Here is an 18400-nt window from a genome sequence, read left to right as displayed (position 1 = left end):
ATAATGAAAGCATAACTCATAGTCCTAGTGATGAGTATGCATATCATTCTAATGACCAGTTTTCAACATTTATTTCTACTAGGGGCATTGCATAACTCTCAAAACTAATATATACGAGTTGAACACATACATGAGAAAAGACTTTATTGTACTCAAAAGAAAAATTACATTGCAGGGTGCATTGTGGGCCCTTTCAGTCTGACTGTTTTGTGGGAATTGATGTTCAGCCAATGGTAACTGAAAGAATGCTGTATTTGTGCACAACGATGGTTCAGGGTACAAACATTATAAATTTTTTTGGAAAAGTCCCAGTTATTCATTACGCAAGGATCACATTTTACAATTTCCATAACTTTATCATTACACCAGTGCATCAGGTAATATTTGCTCCTTTTGTTTTTGTAGGTTGAAGTGCCACAACAAATGCACCAAAGAAGCCCCGCCTTGCCATTTACTGATTATTCACCGTGGAGGTAGGGACAACTGCAGTACAGCTGGGAATATACAGTGGCCTTAATTAATTTTTTGAGTACTGAATTCCAGAAAATACTAATCCTCTCATTTTTTCCTGTAACTTTATGAGGTCTCTGCTTGCAGGTACTGATGAGAAGATTTGTTTAAATAGCACTAATCAGTCAGTCAAATTTAGTTCGGTTGGTCACTTTAAGTCAAGGGTAAAGGGTTAGATTGAACTCTGGCCACAATATGCGGGAGACACTTTGCTATTCATTAAATTCAGCCACTGCAGCCGTTTATAAACATTCTGGCCAGTACAGTGGAGCTCTCTAAAATGAGACATCTGAAGTTCTGTGATCCTATGAGAGGTACTGAAGTCAACTGACCTCTTGTTGTGCAGTAGAGTGCAATATTGAGCAGTTAAAACACCTGTTGTAGCCTGCTGCTTGGGTCCAAACCTGTGAGTGTCTACAATCAGCCATTACCGGGAGCCTACAGCAGTGGAAGAAATTGGCTTTTTTCAGCTGAGGAGAGGGGAGGGTAGGTCGGCTAGGGTTTCCTTGTCTCACCACTTTTAGTCACCTTAGGATTTGTAAAGGTATTGCTATTTTCTCAAGTGACATTGGTCAATGGGGTAGTGTCTATCCACCAATAAGCGTTCTTTTCACTGTGGTGCACTGTCTGACTTTCAGTGAAAAAAATAGCTGTTAGCTGTGTGTGAGTGTATCAGAAGATTGCATTCATTTTGCTACAGAACTCCTGCACAAGTGCAAAGGTTGTCACAGTGAGATGAGCCTAATGTACAATTGGTGATTTCAAAACATGCTTACATAAAGGGGGAAAATACTGAAAGCAAAAATAAAGACACTTGTCATAGAGAATCTTGCAGAACAGACCTTTTTATTTCCAGTAAAGGTTTTTATTATCTCTGTCATCTAATGTGATCAGTTTGGTGCTTATTTTCAATGTTATACCACATCCTGTCAGGTTGTTCATGTATGGAAATATCATACTGGAGGGACTGAACATTTGCTATTGTTTCATGCAGGCACTTTCTTAAAAGCTTGCATTGTACTTGTTATTGGTGAACAAATTCTTGTTCACACTTGGAAGACACAATGCATAGTTTGTCTGGAAAGGGCTGAAAAAATCATCAAGATGTTTATTTGGATACTGTCATACACCATATAACTGTTTCCAGCAGAGGGTGTTTACAAATACAAATGTTAATGTCAGGTGAAAAATGACCTGTTGATGATTTCGAGTAGGAGTTTCAGGAGATAAACTGAAGTAGTTTTTAATGTGATTCCTGACCTGTAGTATTTACTGTATGTAAAAAGTGTTCTTCATACAGATTAAGGCAGTGTATGCTAAACGTGTTTCTTGGTTTTTACATGCTCTGACCATGGTAGTAATATGCATTTGGTAGTTGACTTCAGTGCTTCTGGCCTTCAGAATGTTAACCTTTTCAAAAGGACGCACAGCTTTAAGGGTCCACTCATTAGGCAAATAAATCACAAGTGGTGTTGATTCAACAGTTCATTTGATTGTTCCTTTCTCATTAGACAATCATCTTTGCCTTAATGCTTGGAGATTCAGTAAATTTTCCAAATGTGAAATTAATGAAATTAGCTCATTTTTATCTTATATTAACCATTTTTTTCTTTCTTATGTCAGCCTTAAGACATCCAGTTTCATACAGTATATTTGCACATTTGCATTTAGTTTTAACAATAGCATCAATAGATCCAAATATTATATAACATTTTTTTAAAGAAGAAATCAAGATCTATGTGTCACTTGACTGTTAAGGATTGTGATATGGGGAGGGCAGTCAGTCAAAGACTGCAAATGATTTCTTTGCCATTATTTTGAGTCAGCATAGAAAGGTCTAAAATAATGCTACGGGTGTGTTGCATTCCAGTCATTCCCTTGTTCCCTTGTTATTTGCATTGCACAAGTAATCAAACAATGGTCACTTTGAGGAAGTGTTTATTTTTATACACAGAAATCACTTAGCCTAACTGATACAGAATGATGTAATCAATAATGCAGAGACAAGCATCTTTTAAACCATGTCAATCAGTCTCTTATAAAAACAGTAATACATTACATAATTACATAATTAATACATCACTTACATAGCAAGGTGTCTCATGTTTCTGTATATGGAGGTAGTACGGAATAAGGAATTTGTTAAAACCACAGGTACAGATCACACAGTTCAATGTAATGTAGAGACACTGGTGCATCCACCCTCATTCCCTGACCAATTAGGTGGTCACTCTCTGATACCAAAGTAACATCTCACTTAGAGCAGGGGAATACTGTTGTCCTATTAGAGAAATGAGCCAGAGAGGGCTTGGGAATGCTGCAACATTCTACATATTGAAGGAAGTGAAGTTACAGCATTTCATACCTTATGCACCAATACGTGATTTTCACTTTTTTATTAAAATGCAATCACTGTCAGTTATATTGCCTGCACAGCCACAATGTCATCACTTATCTGTTCTCCTTCTGCATGATCAACAACCTTGATGTGATTTCAGTTTTTTTTTTTTCAGTTGCTAATTTTTTTCTCCCAAATTCTAAACAGGGCAGAAATTCATGCAGTATTTTCACAGATTAACCTGTGTGAGCTGGTGTGGAAGTCCAATTGAACAGTTAACATTAGACTGAAAGACATACAGGCAGACAGATATATCGATGAACAGATAGGTAGACAGGTCGATTTTAAGCAGTCATGTTATTTGATGCACAACATGGAACACACATACACATTTCTTTTTGTGGTTTGTTTCAGAAACATATATTCAGTCTGTATATATTTGTATAAAATTCCTGTGTGTCTGTTTTATAATACATTCAGATATCTCTTACAAATAAGTGCAAAGTGGTGAAATATTTTAAAATGTATGATTATTGCTCAGTGTCACCATTATTTCTCAAAAAACAGGTTCAGAAGTTCAGTTTATCCCTGGTTCAGTCACCCATTTCAGAATCACAAAATACAAAAACAAATTAACACTATGAAAGCACCTTAAACAGTAGAGAGCTACATTGATATGTATTAGAAAAAAAGGATAAAACTGTTTTAGTGCCCTTAGACCTGTGCTGACTCAATGGGCACAGATGAAAAATGTGTATTATTCGAAGGAGCTAGAGATGAAAATGAGTGGGAAAGTAGGAGGCATAGTGAGGTGAGGAGAGTGGGTGGGCAGGGATATAGGAAGAGGTTGTTTGGAGGTAGTAGCAGCGGTATTGAGATCATGGCACAAAGTTTGGAAATTCATGCAGTACTCAGAGGAGTGGAATTATGGGAGTAGGTGCAAACCTGGACCAGCTGGAAGACATGCCTAGCCATTTTCTGCAATCAACCTTGGACTGCACCTTGTTGCATACCAGAGTAACAACCTCTCCTAAAACCCTGGAATGAGCATAGTGCTGGAAATCTTCGATGAGGGTAGACAGAAGTATCACCACAGAGGGCAGTGAGGAAAGCAAATATTCAAAAGCATCAATGTCCAATAGATACGGTCCTCTTGGACTGGCTAGGATGCAGGAGTATGATCTTCAGGACAAAAGACAGTTTTTCTCCCTGATTTCTCAGAGTGAAGTATCAGGGGACAGTAGTTCTAGATTAACGATAGATCAAGAGTGGGATTTTTCAGGAGAGGAGTCATACAAGTGTTGAAGGGAGAGGTGCTCTTGATGACACAGGTACAACAGCAGGGGACTGTCAGGGACAGGTGGGGCCAAGAATATTGCATGGTAAGTGTCACAGAACTGAGCTGTACAGTGAACTACACCAAAGTACAAATGAAGTGGTTGTTCTAAGAGGGGTGAGTTGGAGTGGGATGGGATGAAGGCAGCGCTGGATTTCTTGGATCCCAGAAATAGAAAACCATATGTTGAAGCTCACAGACCTAAACCTGGGCACGTTTTGTGTATGTGTACTTTTTATGGTATTTAGGTGACATGAATATGGTTGCAAAGTTTACACAATGATGTAATTAAATCAAAATTATAGTTCATTTTAAATGATAATTCAGTGTAATTATAATTATATTTTTTTAAAACAATGAAAAAGACAATAATTAAAACGAGTTAATCAATCTACTTAATAGTTACTTGATCAGTAATTATGGACCTACTCAGAATCTTTCAGAAATACTGCATATCTTGTCTCGCTGGGCCCTCAGGTGAGACCACAAGACCATTCTTAGCCTTGAGAAAACATATGCTTTGGCTCTTTCAGTACTATAAAATTGCCAGTTGGACTTGCGCGAAGCTGTTATCAGTCCCTGCCTGTTAGCCTAACAGCTTGCTACATTTAGAAGTCGACAGATGTGCAAAATGTCAAGTTTCTGGACCGCTATTTAGTTTGACTCGATTTTAATACGCCTGTTGGTGTACCATCAATATGTCTGAATCCCATGTCTTATCTCTTGTGTGCCTCAATCCTGCGTTACCATCACTACCACTAATGGGCTTCTTATTATTGAGCAGTCATGGACTTTGCTGTTATTGATGTTTTACCTGTCCCTTACTTGTACTTGTGGCATGATTTTAGTTTTCAAGTAAGTGCAGTCTTCTTTTCTCATCTGAAGTGAGCTCTTTAATTCTCTCCTTTGCGTCCATCTCAAAAGATCACCAAGGAACAACCCAAGGTAACATAATCGATCTATCTGACTGAATGCCTCTTACTATACTAATTCTCTTTTCATGAGTGCGCCATTTTAAGTCAGTATGACTCCTAGAGAGAATTTGTAGTGGATATTGGTTTTGACTGTAATTACATTAAGAAAAAGCTCAAAGATATGAGTGTGCTTAGTGGACTATATTCTGCTCTTGCACACATTTTTACTATTATGAGGTTGACCCAGAAAGTAATGCTTTTTTTCAGCCAAAATGTATTTTTGAAAAGTGAAATTCATCCATGGCTGTAGCAAATTAATGATTTATATGAGCCACTTGTGAAGTTATAGCTAATAACACCAACATTTGGAATGCATTCTGTGGAATTTTGTTTTAGAGGGGGACAGTTGCTGGGCAGACTCTTTGTCATTACTCATTATTGTTATAACATGAATTTGTGTATTCATTCAGGATAATCAATAACGTTTCCAGTACTTATCAGAGCTGTGCCATGGCCCTGCTCTGATGGTTTTCACAATGTACCTTATTTGTCTCTCCCAGCTCGTCTGGTCAGGACTGAGTCGGTACCATGTGATATCAACAACCCCCTCAGGTACACGGATTTGCACATCAGTCAAACGCTCCCCAAAACCAACAAAATCAACAAGGTAGGTCCTCCTGTGCAAAGTGTCATCCCTGGCTTCTGCTATTTCCCCTGGCCTGTGCACCATTACTCAGCAATGACGGCACCATCTTGGAGTTAGTTATCACTGGCCACATTTACATGCATGTTAATAATGCAGTTTTAATGCAACTAAGACAATACTCTGAGGTAGACACTGGTCGTGTCAAGACCTTCCTTCAATCATTTTCATGTGATAAAGCTCTCAGTTCCAGTCAACACAGTTGCATTAAGATATTTGGAGGGCTCCGATCTTATTTGCCTTATTGTAGGACTATTAGAGCATGCAAACACCTCAATCGTGTTTATTGATTTGTATTAAAACTGCAGATCTGAGAAGGGTAGGAGGAACAACATAACAACGTAACTGATGATGTTGATGCTAGCTAGCCAGTATAACCTACAACCATAACTAGCTGCTTCACCTGAGTGGAAATGGTGGTACTGGCCAGAGGACAGTAGCAAGGCATTTTGCAATGTTACTCTGGGGAAAGTGCCTCTACCCCGTTAAAGTCTGTGACCTTAAGTGTTTTTTTTTTAGAAGTGGCAGTGTCAACCGAATGTTCTAAGTTAAATATTCTGCAGGACATCAGAGTGAAGTAGTGGAAAGGCTGCTTCACTTGTGACCAGAATATTGTACATTCTAATTGTGCAGTATAGTCATGCAAATTCCTTAATATGAATTTCTTCAATATCTCAGCTGCATTTTTTCATCAGTTATAAGACTGTTATAAGATTCAAGAAGGCTTGAAGGTGTTTTTCACCTGTAAGCATCTTTCTTACTACTGCCTAATTTACACAGCATATTTTAATCAGCACAAAATAAGAGATGCACTGTATTCAAATTCTAAGATCTATCTTAATAATGGGCCATTGCTCTCCATTGATTACTGTACTATATGTTATAAGTGAGCCTAATTTGATTTTTTTTTAATTGCTTTGTTCTTACAAGTCAAGTTTCTAAATGGTGTTAGTATAGGAATGACACCCCCCAGTGGTTTTGATCATTATAAGCGCATGACTCCTATCACTATTTCTTAGAACTGGAGTACACTGTATTAGCACTTTGAGCTACAGGGACAAAATTTTGGGGAAAGTCTGGCATATTCCCTATGTTGGTAAGACTTTGTTTTTTGTTGTTGTTTTGTTCTTTTGTGGGGACTTGCATTCAGTGGGAGATGTTTGCATTTTGAAGGCCTGCCCCAGTGACCCAGTGTTATGTTCAGTTAGTGTGTTCTGTGTAGCTGAAATTGTAAAGACAGGAAGAAAGGTTTAGTGTTCATTTACCATCACCCTTAGAAGCAATTTGTATGGGGCTGTCTAGTAAGCCACAAAAAAATCCCAAAAAGCCAATATGTGACATTAGTATGAAAGCAGGGGTGATGCTTTTGGACACCAGGCATCAGAAGGTTTTCTAATGAGGAAGTGGGATCTCTTTGTGAATTCCTGTCATGCAAAAACAAAGGACCTTTCAGAAAAACCAAGGTCTTTTTTACCAATTACTTGAGTACCTTGAGCAAATAATTGCATAATTTGACAGGACTTTTGTTGCCTTGCATTGCTTAACATTATGATGCAAATAAGTCTCCAAAGATACTTTATCACTTGCCTCATGTCGAACACTGGATATAATGACTTATAGATGTTGCCAAAAGCACTCACTGATCCACAAGGATGAGCTTTTGGAGCACTAATGCCACAATGCTATTAAGCAACAGTTGAAGTACGTATTAAAGAGACATTCTTGGCATGAAAGGAAATTCAAATGGATTGTCATGAATCGCCTCAGTATCTGCCCCCCCTTCTTGGTCGGTAGAAGTAATGTGTCTCATCATGCAAGTAAATGAAGCATTGTATTACTTAAACCTAATGGGTTGAAACTGTCAACATGTCATGGTCATTTGTCTTCCTCACTTTGGAATAGGTAGATATTTGTAACAGGTATATTATCTGAAGGAATTTCCTTGGCTAGAGGTTGTACTTCTGGCAAGTTGATCATTTTTTTCACATATGTCTTTTGAATGCTTGCTTGTGTTTCTACAGGATCATATTCCTGTTCCCTATCAACCGGACTCTAGTAGTAACCCCTCCTCCACAACCTCCTCCACACCGTCATCCCCAGCCCCTCCTCTTCCTCCCAGTGCCACACCCCCTTCGCCTCTACACCCCTCCCCCCAGTGCACTCGACAACAGAAGCAGTTCAATTTAACAGGTACGTTACTTCCACATCCACATAAAGAGTAGCCGTTTGCCTTTTAAAAAATGATAAATATTGATCAAGAGTATATGTTCAGCTTGAAGTAATGAAGGTTATGCTTGAGCTTTGCAGGTGTGTCACATGTCTTGTTTATATCTCTATTAAATAATGGTTTCTTCTTATATTTTGTTTTTATTATTTGTTAAATTTATCTCATAAAATATGGCCTGAAGTCAAATTTAGATTGGATCAGGGAATAAGTCTAGGGAGTAATTTGTTCAAATGCTGCTACATTTTGACTGAAAAATATTGTCATTTCCTTTGCTCATAAAATAGCTTATTTCATCCCTTGAAACTGAGAATGAAGCCAACATTAAAGTTAGCATCTGGCTGTTATTAGCTGCTGGGGTGCACCCCCTGGATAGGCTGATGTGCTCATACTTGTGTCTTCCCTCTTCTTTTCAGCCTCTCATTACTTCAAATATAAGCAGCAGTTCATTTTTCCAGGTAAGTGTGCTGTAATTGGTCATTACTCCTTCCCATAATCCAGTGCTGCAAGGCAAGGAGGATTCTTTTGATGTTCCTTCCTCCAAATCACATTTAAACTCCTGGCTGTTCCATCAGACATTTTTATTTGGTCCCCTAATTATTGGCATTTTGGACTTTTTGGCTCCCTCAATCTGAACCACACAACGCTCTTTGTTCTGTGGGAAGGCGGGCCGTCACAAGTCCCTTTGATAAATATTTGACAAGAGGGGATGCAATTGAGATCATACAGGTTGGTGTTATTTTTGGAAGAGGAGGGATTTTTGCCACCAAAGAGATGTGATTATGTGCAGGGACACACCTTTAGTGTGGTCCCCTTTCGGTTGTCCTCCTTTGTCATATGAACTCCACTTCCTGCTTCCCTCTTCCAGATGTTGCCCCAGAGGCCCCGACCAGAGCTCCCCAGGTCATTCTGCATCCTGTTCTTTCTGAACCAGGGTGAGATCAGCTGTGCAATTTCCACCAGTTTACAACCTCTGTGTATTGTTTTCATGTTGTTTTATTTGGCACACACCTTGCAAGGGCTCAAAAATATTTTAGAAATAAGAAAGTATTGCATCACACAATGCAGTAAGATGAATCATCATGACAAAAGTAACATTAATTCAGAACTTAGTCCTAAAAGTAGCTGGATTTTATAATGATCTGGACACATCATGTCATTCCTCTTGAAGTTAAGGGTAAAGGACATGATTGTCAGATTGATTCTTAGACTCAGTATTGCAGGGGGAAAAGGCTATACTGTACATGTGAAGTGATGATGCAAAACAGAAAAAAGCAGTTCAAGTGTGCCCAATGGATGCACTCTGATAGAGGAATAAACAAAAGTATCCACTCAATATACTGAGTATATGAGCCAATATGAGCAAAAGTACGTAAGACAATTTCCCAAATGGCAAACGACAATTTCCTAAAGAAGACAGAGGAAGTGTAAAATGAGACTCAGGGCAGGAGTCAGAGGCAGCTACAGTTGTGTTTTTTCCTTGCTTGTCACATCGTATTAACTTTTACACTATACTTAGACATAACGCTTGACTAAGGCCTCAGTCTAACTGCGGTACATATTGTCCCTTTTAGTAGCAACAAGCAGTTGCCAGTTTTTTTTTTTATTTCTTACTTGCTATCATTAGTTTAGTGGTCGCTGTGCTGAAACAACTGAAATAAATTTATCTGACTACGAAAGAATTTAAAAAAATGTCAAGTAGGAATTTTTATATGCACCGCTTGCTTTAATTTGATACTCAAAGTTAAGTTCAAAGTACATTGCCATTATATATAACAGTGGACTACATGTTATCAGATGGTATGTGCAGAGGAAAGCAGCTAATGTTGCTGGACAACAGTAATATTTTGAATGCTGTGGATTACCTTGATTATTATGGGCACAAAGGAGTAACAGCTATTTGGCTTCTTTCCATCGGTGGAATCAGTAAAGGAAGATTGTTTTAAGGAAGGAGCTGTATGGGAACACTGTGGTTGCGAATTTTCGTGATGAAGCAACCAAGGCAAATACTGTGGGCTCATGTCTGGATGACCTTGTGTTCACGGTACAGTTATGATGCAAACTAAATCTGAGTTTGTGCTAGAAAATCGTGCCTGCAGAAAAAAGGCAAGAAATAGACAGAGATAGATGATGTGCTATTAAATAATGCAATGTTAATTAAAGGGAGTAAATCATCCATCCATCAGGACATGTTGGATCCTCTAATTATCCCTGCCACAGTCTTTGTTTTCCATGGTGGTATTGTCATTTTTATGTTATCATTTTTACTTTGGAACTGACAGAATGCAAAATTATTCAGTGAAGGTCAAATATAGACAAAATAATTATTTGTTCCAATATCAGACACCTGTGGCAAGGGTGGCTTCCACTGCCTGTGTTTTTACTAGGAACAGTTCTACCACATGCATGCTTTTAACTAAAGAACTTTAGGTGAGGCATCTTCCTGGAGTGTCTGTAACAGGCAGTGCATCTCCCTTTGCTGTCAATGATAACAAATGTTTGGGTATTATGGGATTATGCATATGCTTATGTGTATGTAAGACTGTGTGTGTCCATGTGTGTGTGTATGGTGGGGGGGTGGCTTGTGTAACAGAGTTCTTATGATTTAATTAAGCTGGCCCTTCTTGACTTTTCTCACAGTGGCAGTTTCCAGATTTGACACCCCCTCCCCCCTTAATGACATGTTCTGGGAGTTAATGAATCCCTCTCTCAGGTCGTGGCTGGGTGCAGTCATTAAAACATTCTAGGGCTTGCACCACTGCGGCATCACATTATTTTTCAGCATTTTCATGACACACTTGCATCATGTGTAACTGCAAGCCATTCTGTAGCTCAAGAGAACATTTAATGAACATGCAGAGGTTATGGAACGTCAGCCCGGTCCGATGCAGTTCATTAAGCACCTGTTGTCTAAAGACCTGTCAGCATATGTCAGCGTTCACAGGCTCCTGAAATCAAATCAAGGGGTCTCTCAGTATTATTTTGCCTCATTCAAAGTGTTTCTCCATGCTCTGCTTTGTTTCAGTAATGAAGGGAACCCCCTGCTACAGATTGAAGTCGAACCTACATCAGAGGTGAGTGGTACATTTGATGTATTGTTTTAACAGGAAATTTCTCTTTCTTTGCATTCCCATGTGTAAGAAAATCAACCAACATTTTGAGATCAGCTAAATTCTTCTTTTTCATCTTATTGTTATTATTATAGACAAGTGCAATGTATCTTTTCGTATGACAGACTATATGAATGTGAAGTAAACATGATATGATGATAACTCATTTGCAGTGCCTTCGAAAATATTAATTTGAATAATAATTATTGTTTAGTTTTATTTTTCATATGCTACTATTTTATTTTCACCTGTTAGTAGCGATGCATATCGAGTATGAATGCAGTGTGTTTTTTGCAATGTATGAAGAGGGGATGTCTCATTTATTACCTAGATGTGCACATTCTGACCTGACTCTTAAGTCCAGTTTTTTCTCCACAATCCTTATGCACACATAAATGTGGAATAAAGGCTGTGCTACATTGTGCATATCAACATTTTTTGAATTGCTTTATAGTCTGATTGCTGTTAAAATGAAAAATAGAAAACTGAATTTCTATTTTACAAACATCGCAGTTTAGACTTAAATTCACTCTGTCAGGTAGACCTGCACAATCGTCTGTAAAAATGATGTGTGTTTTTAAATTCATAGTATCATTCATATTCATATTATCATTAAACATTAATCATTAATCATATTCTCTCTGAGGTATGAGGCATGAAGGCACCAATGGCACATGAAATGCATCAGTGACATACACTATGTGTTAATGAAACTGCAAAAATTAACTCGCCCATTGTGATCACTTAATTTGGCTGCCATGACGTGTCCCCATTCGTCATGTGCTGCCACACATGTATATAAATAATAACTCAATCGGATCAGATTTGTCCCCTGTCAAGTGATGTTGTACAAGGTGTCCTCAGTCTTGACCATAGGGGGTCATTCCAGCAAGTGTCAGGGGATGTTGTCCATAGTTTGAATCTCTAAGGCTAGTGGTGTGGACCACTTTGGTGATGGTCCACGTGAGATAGTTAGCTAGTCCAGACCAAGAGCCTAGGTTCAGGGGTCAAACTAAGCGGTCCATCACCCTTTCTGAGTGGTGTGTCACTTCTCTCACTGCACTGTGCGTGGTCCCCCATGTTCTTTCATTAAATCTTCTAGATGTGAACCTATGACAAGCATGTGAAAGTAGGATTTACCTTTCGATGACTAAAACCAGCCTGTTGTCTCTTAAAATGCAATAACTCAGCTTGCTACAAGATGCAAAGGTATACATTTTATGATAATACATTATATTTTAATGCTGTCATATTTTAGCAATATTAACTAGGTCATCCAAGTCACCTAGCTAGTGTGCTAGCTAGTATGTGTGGAATAATTTTACAGGCACACTGAGAATCACAACAGGGCCATTGTATAAATGACATTATAAATGATCATGTTAAAAACCTCTTCCAGGACATAGCAATATGAGAGAGCTGACACAATTGTCCTGGAACTTGCAGAACTGTCTGAAATCACTCAACTAGTCCAGACCAACAGTGCAACTGGTCACTCCACACACCACAAATTACTAAAAAAATCTCTTCTCAGTCTGTGTCCACCTTCAATTAGTTCTTGTGTGTGATGCTACACCAAACATACACTTCCAGAAAGTTGTGTGGCACTGAAGGGTCCTGTAATAAAGGGGATTTTGTTTGTTTGTTTTATTCTGCAGTTAGTATTACTGATAGGATCCGATCAATTAAATAATTAAAGCAATATAAACACACTAAGAAGCCATGAATTGCTAGTTAGAAAAAAAATCCTAATTTTTGTATATCCCAGTCCCATATGGTGGTCTTACACACTACTTCACCGTGGGATCATTATGCTGTAACTGAACTATTGTAGCTCCAAACTTGGCATTCTGCAACAGGATTTTATTTTTCACAATATAACTATTTTTGTAATATTTCTGACAACTCTGAATCCCAGAGAACTTGAAAGTGAACACAAGTGAACAACATTAACTGTATAGTGTTAGCCATTATGCTTAAGAAGGAGAAACAAAAAATTTTGTCCAACCTTTTTTATGAGATTTGTATGTTTTAGCTTTCATATGATTTTGAGGTATTTAGTCAAGGAACTTGAGATTAATTGTCAGAATCCACTGAACCACATCACTTGAATCTAATTATGTCTCAAAAGTCTATTTGTACTTTGAATGCTAAGGCTTATGTCTGACTTACAGTAGTTAATGCTTTGTTATTTGATGTTGCAACAGGAGCGGAGTTCATTTCATTTCCAATAATCTTTCATATCAGAGAAGATACTTCAGCTTGTGGCTTTTTATGAAAGTGCAGCACAGATCCTGCTCTGATTGTTGCCCAATCCAAGCTGCCTGTCTTCTGATAAATCTGTTACCCCTTTGTGAATCTGTCCCTGAATTATTCATTAACAGTAGAGCATGTAGAGAGTGGGGGACAGTCATGGAAAAAATGCACAAGGTGCACTGTTTAAACAGACATGTGATTACTTTTTTATTTTTCCCAGAAGTGAGAGAAAAATGAGGTGGGAGTGATGGCATTCAAATTGGTCAATATACTGGGGTCAGATGTAGAAAGTATATCATTACTATGGTAAAACCTTCTTTGTCACACCTCTCTGCCATTGATCTATTTGGTTTAACTGTTCATTTGTCAAAATGGTCAGTTAATAAAAAATAGACTAAAGTGGGATCTTAAGGCCTGAGCCCACATCAGCAACATTTTCTTTCACCTTTGTGTTATGAATATAGTATTTTCAGTATAGAGAGTATTTTGTTCAGCGCATCAATCCTTTAGAAAGGAGCCTTGTAGGAGCCACTTACTTGGTTTTGCTTGGTCTGTATGATTAAACGGTTTCCCTGGAAAGCATTTTCAAATATTTCTTGACTCTTCCTTGGAAACGTAAAATTTATTTTACACTCCAGTTGTGTGGACATGTTCAATAATAGATGCAAGTCAAACAATAGAAGTAAGCAGTGTTGGCCATAGGTGTCCACTAACTTCCCTAAATCTGGCCTTTTGTTTTGAAAGAGACCCCAGCTGAGTACATGACCCTGATCTCTCTCGGTGTGTTCTTGTCTGCAGAATGAGGAGGGGAACGATGAGGCAGAGGACTCGGAGGACGAGTTCGAGGAGATGAACCTGTCGCTCCTCTCGGCCCGTAACTTCCCCCGCAAGGCCAGCCAGACCAGCATCTTCCTGCAGGAGTGGGACATCCCCTTCGAACAGCTGGAGATTGGCGAGCTCATCGGCAAGGGGCGCTTTGGTCAGGTGTTCCACGGGCGCTGGCATGGCGAGGTGGCCATTCGTCTCATCGACATTGAGCGCGACAACGAGGACCAGCTCAAGGCCTTCAAGAGGGAGGTCATGGCCTACCGCAACACCCGGCATGAGAACGTGGTGCTGTTCATGGGGGCCTGCATGAGCCCGCCCCACTTAGCCATCATCACCAGGTGAGTGAGGCGACCCCTGCCTGCATCAGTATTTCAGTGTTTGTTAGTTTACATTTAGAACACAGTCTAAGGTAACCCATGTCAGTTACATAACTGTGAGCATGTGTGTCCAGAAAGAAATGTTTGATTTTTGTTTGGATTAACTTGTATGTGGTAGCTCAGGAGAAATTTTCCACCTTGGTTAGATTATCATGATTTATTGTGGACAGGACATTAAGATCATGAGATACCTGTTGAGCCCTTTTGAAGGGCAGTACTTTTCCATTCATTTTTCTTTGGCCTGATGCTACTTATAATGCTTTCTATTGGTGTAGCTCCAGCAGGTCCTTGAAAGCTAATGCATTCTACCCAAAATGGCAAATCAATATGGATGTACTGAGGTAGAGGAAAATGGTTTTCAGGCCCAATTAAATGAGTGACAAGAATAAGTCACTAAATCTGGGGGTTGCTTTGTAAGCCTTAATATACTGCCAAATGATAATTCACATTCAGTCATATTGTCTTGTCAGGATTATTACTCCAGTCAAATGCTTTCACTTGAATAAGGTGGAACACAACCTTGAATCACAATTAAAGTAATAAATTCAGATTGGTTTTAAATTACCTACCAGATTTGTCTTTTAGCATTTAGTTAAGCATATGATTTACAGCTTCTACAGTCGAAGGCAAATCATTGCCTGTATATAATTACAACATCAATTTTTCTAGTCAAGAGAGTATGTATTATTGCATAATTGATGTGAACCCCCAAATGTTAATTGATGACTTCTTTTGAAAGAGAGCCAATTAGTGGAGTCTTCAGTCTGATTTGGGTTGCTATGTGGGAATTGTGAGTGTACTTTAATGATTTGGTGTCAACTACTGTGTGAAAGCTGAAGAGCTCTATGTCAGTGCTTTTTCTCTCAACCCCTCAAAACGAAGTGCAACATTAACAGGTCCAAGTTACCTTGGATTAAAAGGGTGGTTGTGATAGGGGTGGTGCTGTAAGCAGTTTCTCTGTCAAAGGACACACCCCAGAGCCCTGACCCACTCCACCCCCGACACCGCCCGTGATAAAAGGAAAATTTAATTGAACGGACCCAGTTTCTACCTCTCATTACCCAGTCATGTTAAAAAGGGGCTTTTGTGTTTTTATTTTACTCAGTGATAATAAGAGCTCTGGATCATCATTGATCAACATGAATAGATATAATCAGTGTAGAATCACTACCATAGAATTACTGCTAAACTTATTCTCATGTACAAATTGTAGGATGTGTACACTTCTGATTTGTCGGTCATGTGTATAATAGATATACACATTCATCTAGGCAATACTGCTGAACAAACCCAGTGAGTCCCAAATTCTCATATACAGGCACAAGTGTTTGAGTTTGCATGAAGTGACTTGACATGCCTGACCTACATGACAATCGTTTCTCTTTAAGGTGTGATTTCGAGCTTCGCTATATGATACATTAACTTCACATCAACTTGCAAAAAAGCTTTTCTGTGACTGAAGTATAGATTGTAGTATCAGAGATTGAATTTAAAAGAATAATGTTCAGATCACATGGTGGTGCATCAAAATCAGAAGTAAAAATTCTGCTTGGCAGCCAGCTGGCTGTGCTGTGAATTGCAGCATCTATATGTGACATGACAGCTGAGCTTAGAAGGATTCACACAGTCATGAAGGTCTCTATGGAGGCTCTTGTAAAGTGTTTAACACATTTAAAGAGTTGAGTTGACATTGTGTTAGTTTCATCTCCGTACGTTCCTGTTTTTTATTCTTATTTTATATGTCACTACAAAATGAAAACCGAAAATTCCAATATATTATTTCCTGAGCTGAAATTATGCATGCTGTATTTTATAGGCACCTTATGCTGTATGGATGTAAATTGCACATTGTTCTTCTCTTAAATTGTTAATGACGTGCTCTGACATGTTAATTTCTAAAAGGACTCAGTATCTGAATATCATGTGAAAACAGGAACACTCTCACAAACCCCTTTGATGAATTGCAAATTTGTAAAAAAAAATCACCATACACACAGTTTCAGTTCATAAATGAACCCCCAGGTGTATATTTTTGTCTATTTTTTGTCTATTGACTTGTGAAAGATTTAACTGAAAGACTCCATTTTACTACTATTTACATTTTATACATTTACATTTATTCATTTAGCAGACGCTTTTATCCAAAGCGACTTACATAGGTTTCAGTTCTTTACAATGTTATCCATTTATACAGCTGGATATTTACTGAGGCAATTGTGGGTTAAGTACCTTGCCCAAGGGTACAGCAGCAGTGTCCCAGCGGGGATCGAACCGGCAACCTTTCGGTTACGAGTCCTGCTCCTTAACCACTATGCTACACTGCCGCCCTATGCTACTATGCTATGATACAGACGAAACCTATTTTGACCAATGTAAAAAATAAACATTTTGTTCAGAGTCAGAGTGAGGGTATTTATCAAAACAGATTTAAAGTATAAAATACTGAGTCATTTCAGTCTATCATACTTTTCATGCATTCTGCAGAACCCATGATAAATCAATGTCATAGAATACCTGGTAGGAACTTTGTCTTCCTATCTGCATTTTCTATTTCATGAATTTTAAGCAGAGCTGAATTTAAAAAGTTACTTTAAACAACCTGTTGAACTCACCTCTGTAATGAGTCAGTCAAGATTATAGTGTCTGGCGTAAGTGCTGACAAAGTAAGTTGACAGCCCTGGACTGACCTGGCTAATTATTGAACAGCATTGCGCATGAACGTCCCTGCCCTCTCTGAAATGTCACCAGCCACAATGGAACCCTTGTCGACTCGTGGGAAGCGCTCTCGTTGTGCATTATTAAGAGGAGGGAGGCTGTTATCGAGTGGGATCCAATTTGTGGTCCGCGAGTGCAGCCAGGTGAAAATCTCCCCCCGTGCAGCTTGTAATTTGGGCTCATTGTGGCGGGTCTGTTTCCTGCTAGCTGCTCCCCTTCGTCCATTTATCCCAAAGTGCATCGGGCCGGATGGCGTCTGAGCTGGCAGAGGCCCCCCGGTCAAAGACAGGCTTATCCCATGGGATCACGATGGCAGCGTTGCTTTCTCGGTGAACAACATGTCTCTCTCCTTATTTAGGCGCTTCAGTTCTTCAGCCTTTGATTAAAGCCTAAGTGGTGCGGGTCTATTAGGTAGGGAAAGTGCTGTGACTTGCGGTTCATTACAGTGTGCTCGGGTGATGCTCCTTGGCTTCGGAATTGAAAGGCACGGAAAAAAACAGCTTTGGCTCTGTGAACCCATGTTGCCTGTTATTCAGACCCTAATTCAGGCACCCTAATTTCATGATTTGTTATGGCAAAGAATATCCACAATGGACCACCATTTTAAAATACATTTATGGCTCAAAACACATACATGAATGGTAGAATGAAAAGTGTTTTGATCTGTCGAGAACAAATTGATTCTTGTCTGTGTAGTACAATATAACCATTATGTGTCATACACATGACGAAATTCAATGAAATGGCAAAAAAGAATTAAAAGTCATAAAGGTGTAAAAGTCATAAATGTAATCTATACATAGCATCTTTCTTGCTCAGCTTATGTGAAAACTCAGTATGTAAGAAGTTGCCATTTTATTTTCATGCTATCTTTTCCTTAAATAACATGCTTATTTTCAGTGTTGCTGAGCTCTGACCTGGATTCTCCCTTAAAAAAAACAAATGTTAAATTTCACTGACGTTAGTGCTTCAGTGAAGTGTTAAATCCCAATATCTCAGAAGAAAACATGGTACATTAGCTAAACTTTCGTATTATTTAATTTACCATTTGACTTTGTTTTTGCTCTGTGTTATTGTCTTGTTTGCTCA

General features: G+C 38.8%; 1 protein-coding gene across 3 annotated transcripts in view; it reads left to right on the top strand.

Moving 5' to 3' along the window:
* The window catches only part of ksr2 (kinase suppressor of ras 2), a 96227-nt gene that overhangs the window by 53799 nt on the left and 24028 nt on the right, over nt 1–18400 (top strand). For all 3 annotated transcript variants that reach the window (XM_036525972.1, XM_036525973.1, XM_036525971.1), the window contains 8 exons: nt 406–473; nt 5109–5129; nt 5659–5765; nt 7823–7991; nt 8442–8483; nt 8894–8960; nt 11051–11099; nt 14190–14557. In XM_036525972.1, the coding sequence (XP_036381865.1) occupies nt 406–473; nt 5109–5129; nt 5659–5765; nt 7823–7991; nt 8442–8483; nt 8894–8960; nt 11051–11099; nt 14190–14557 (891 nt within the window). The remainder of the gene's footprint in view (nt 1–405; nt 474–5108; nt 5130–5658; nt 5766–7822; nt 7992–8441; nt 8484–8893; nt 8961–11050; nt 11100–14189; nt 14558–18400) is intronic.

Source organism: Megalops cyprinoides, chromosome 4 (assembly GCF_013368585.1).
Source record: "Megalops cyprinoides isolate fMegCyp1 chromosome 4, fMegCyp1.pri, whole genome shotgun sequence".
Taxonomy (NCBI): Eukaryota; Metazoa; Chordata; class Actinopteri; order Elopiformes; family Megalopidae; genus Megalops; species Megalops cyprinoides.
Note: the sequence above shows the minus strand (reverse complement) of the source record. Positions and strands in the feature narration are given on the sequence as shown.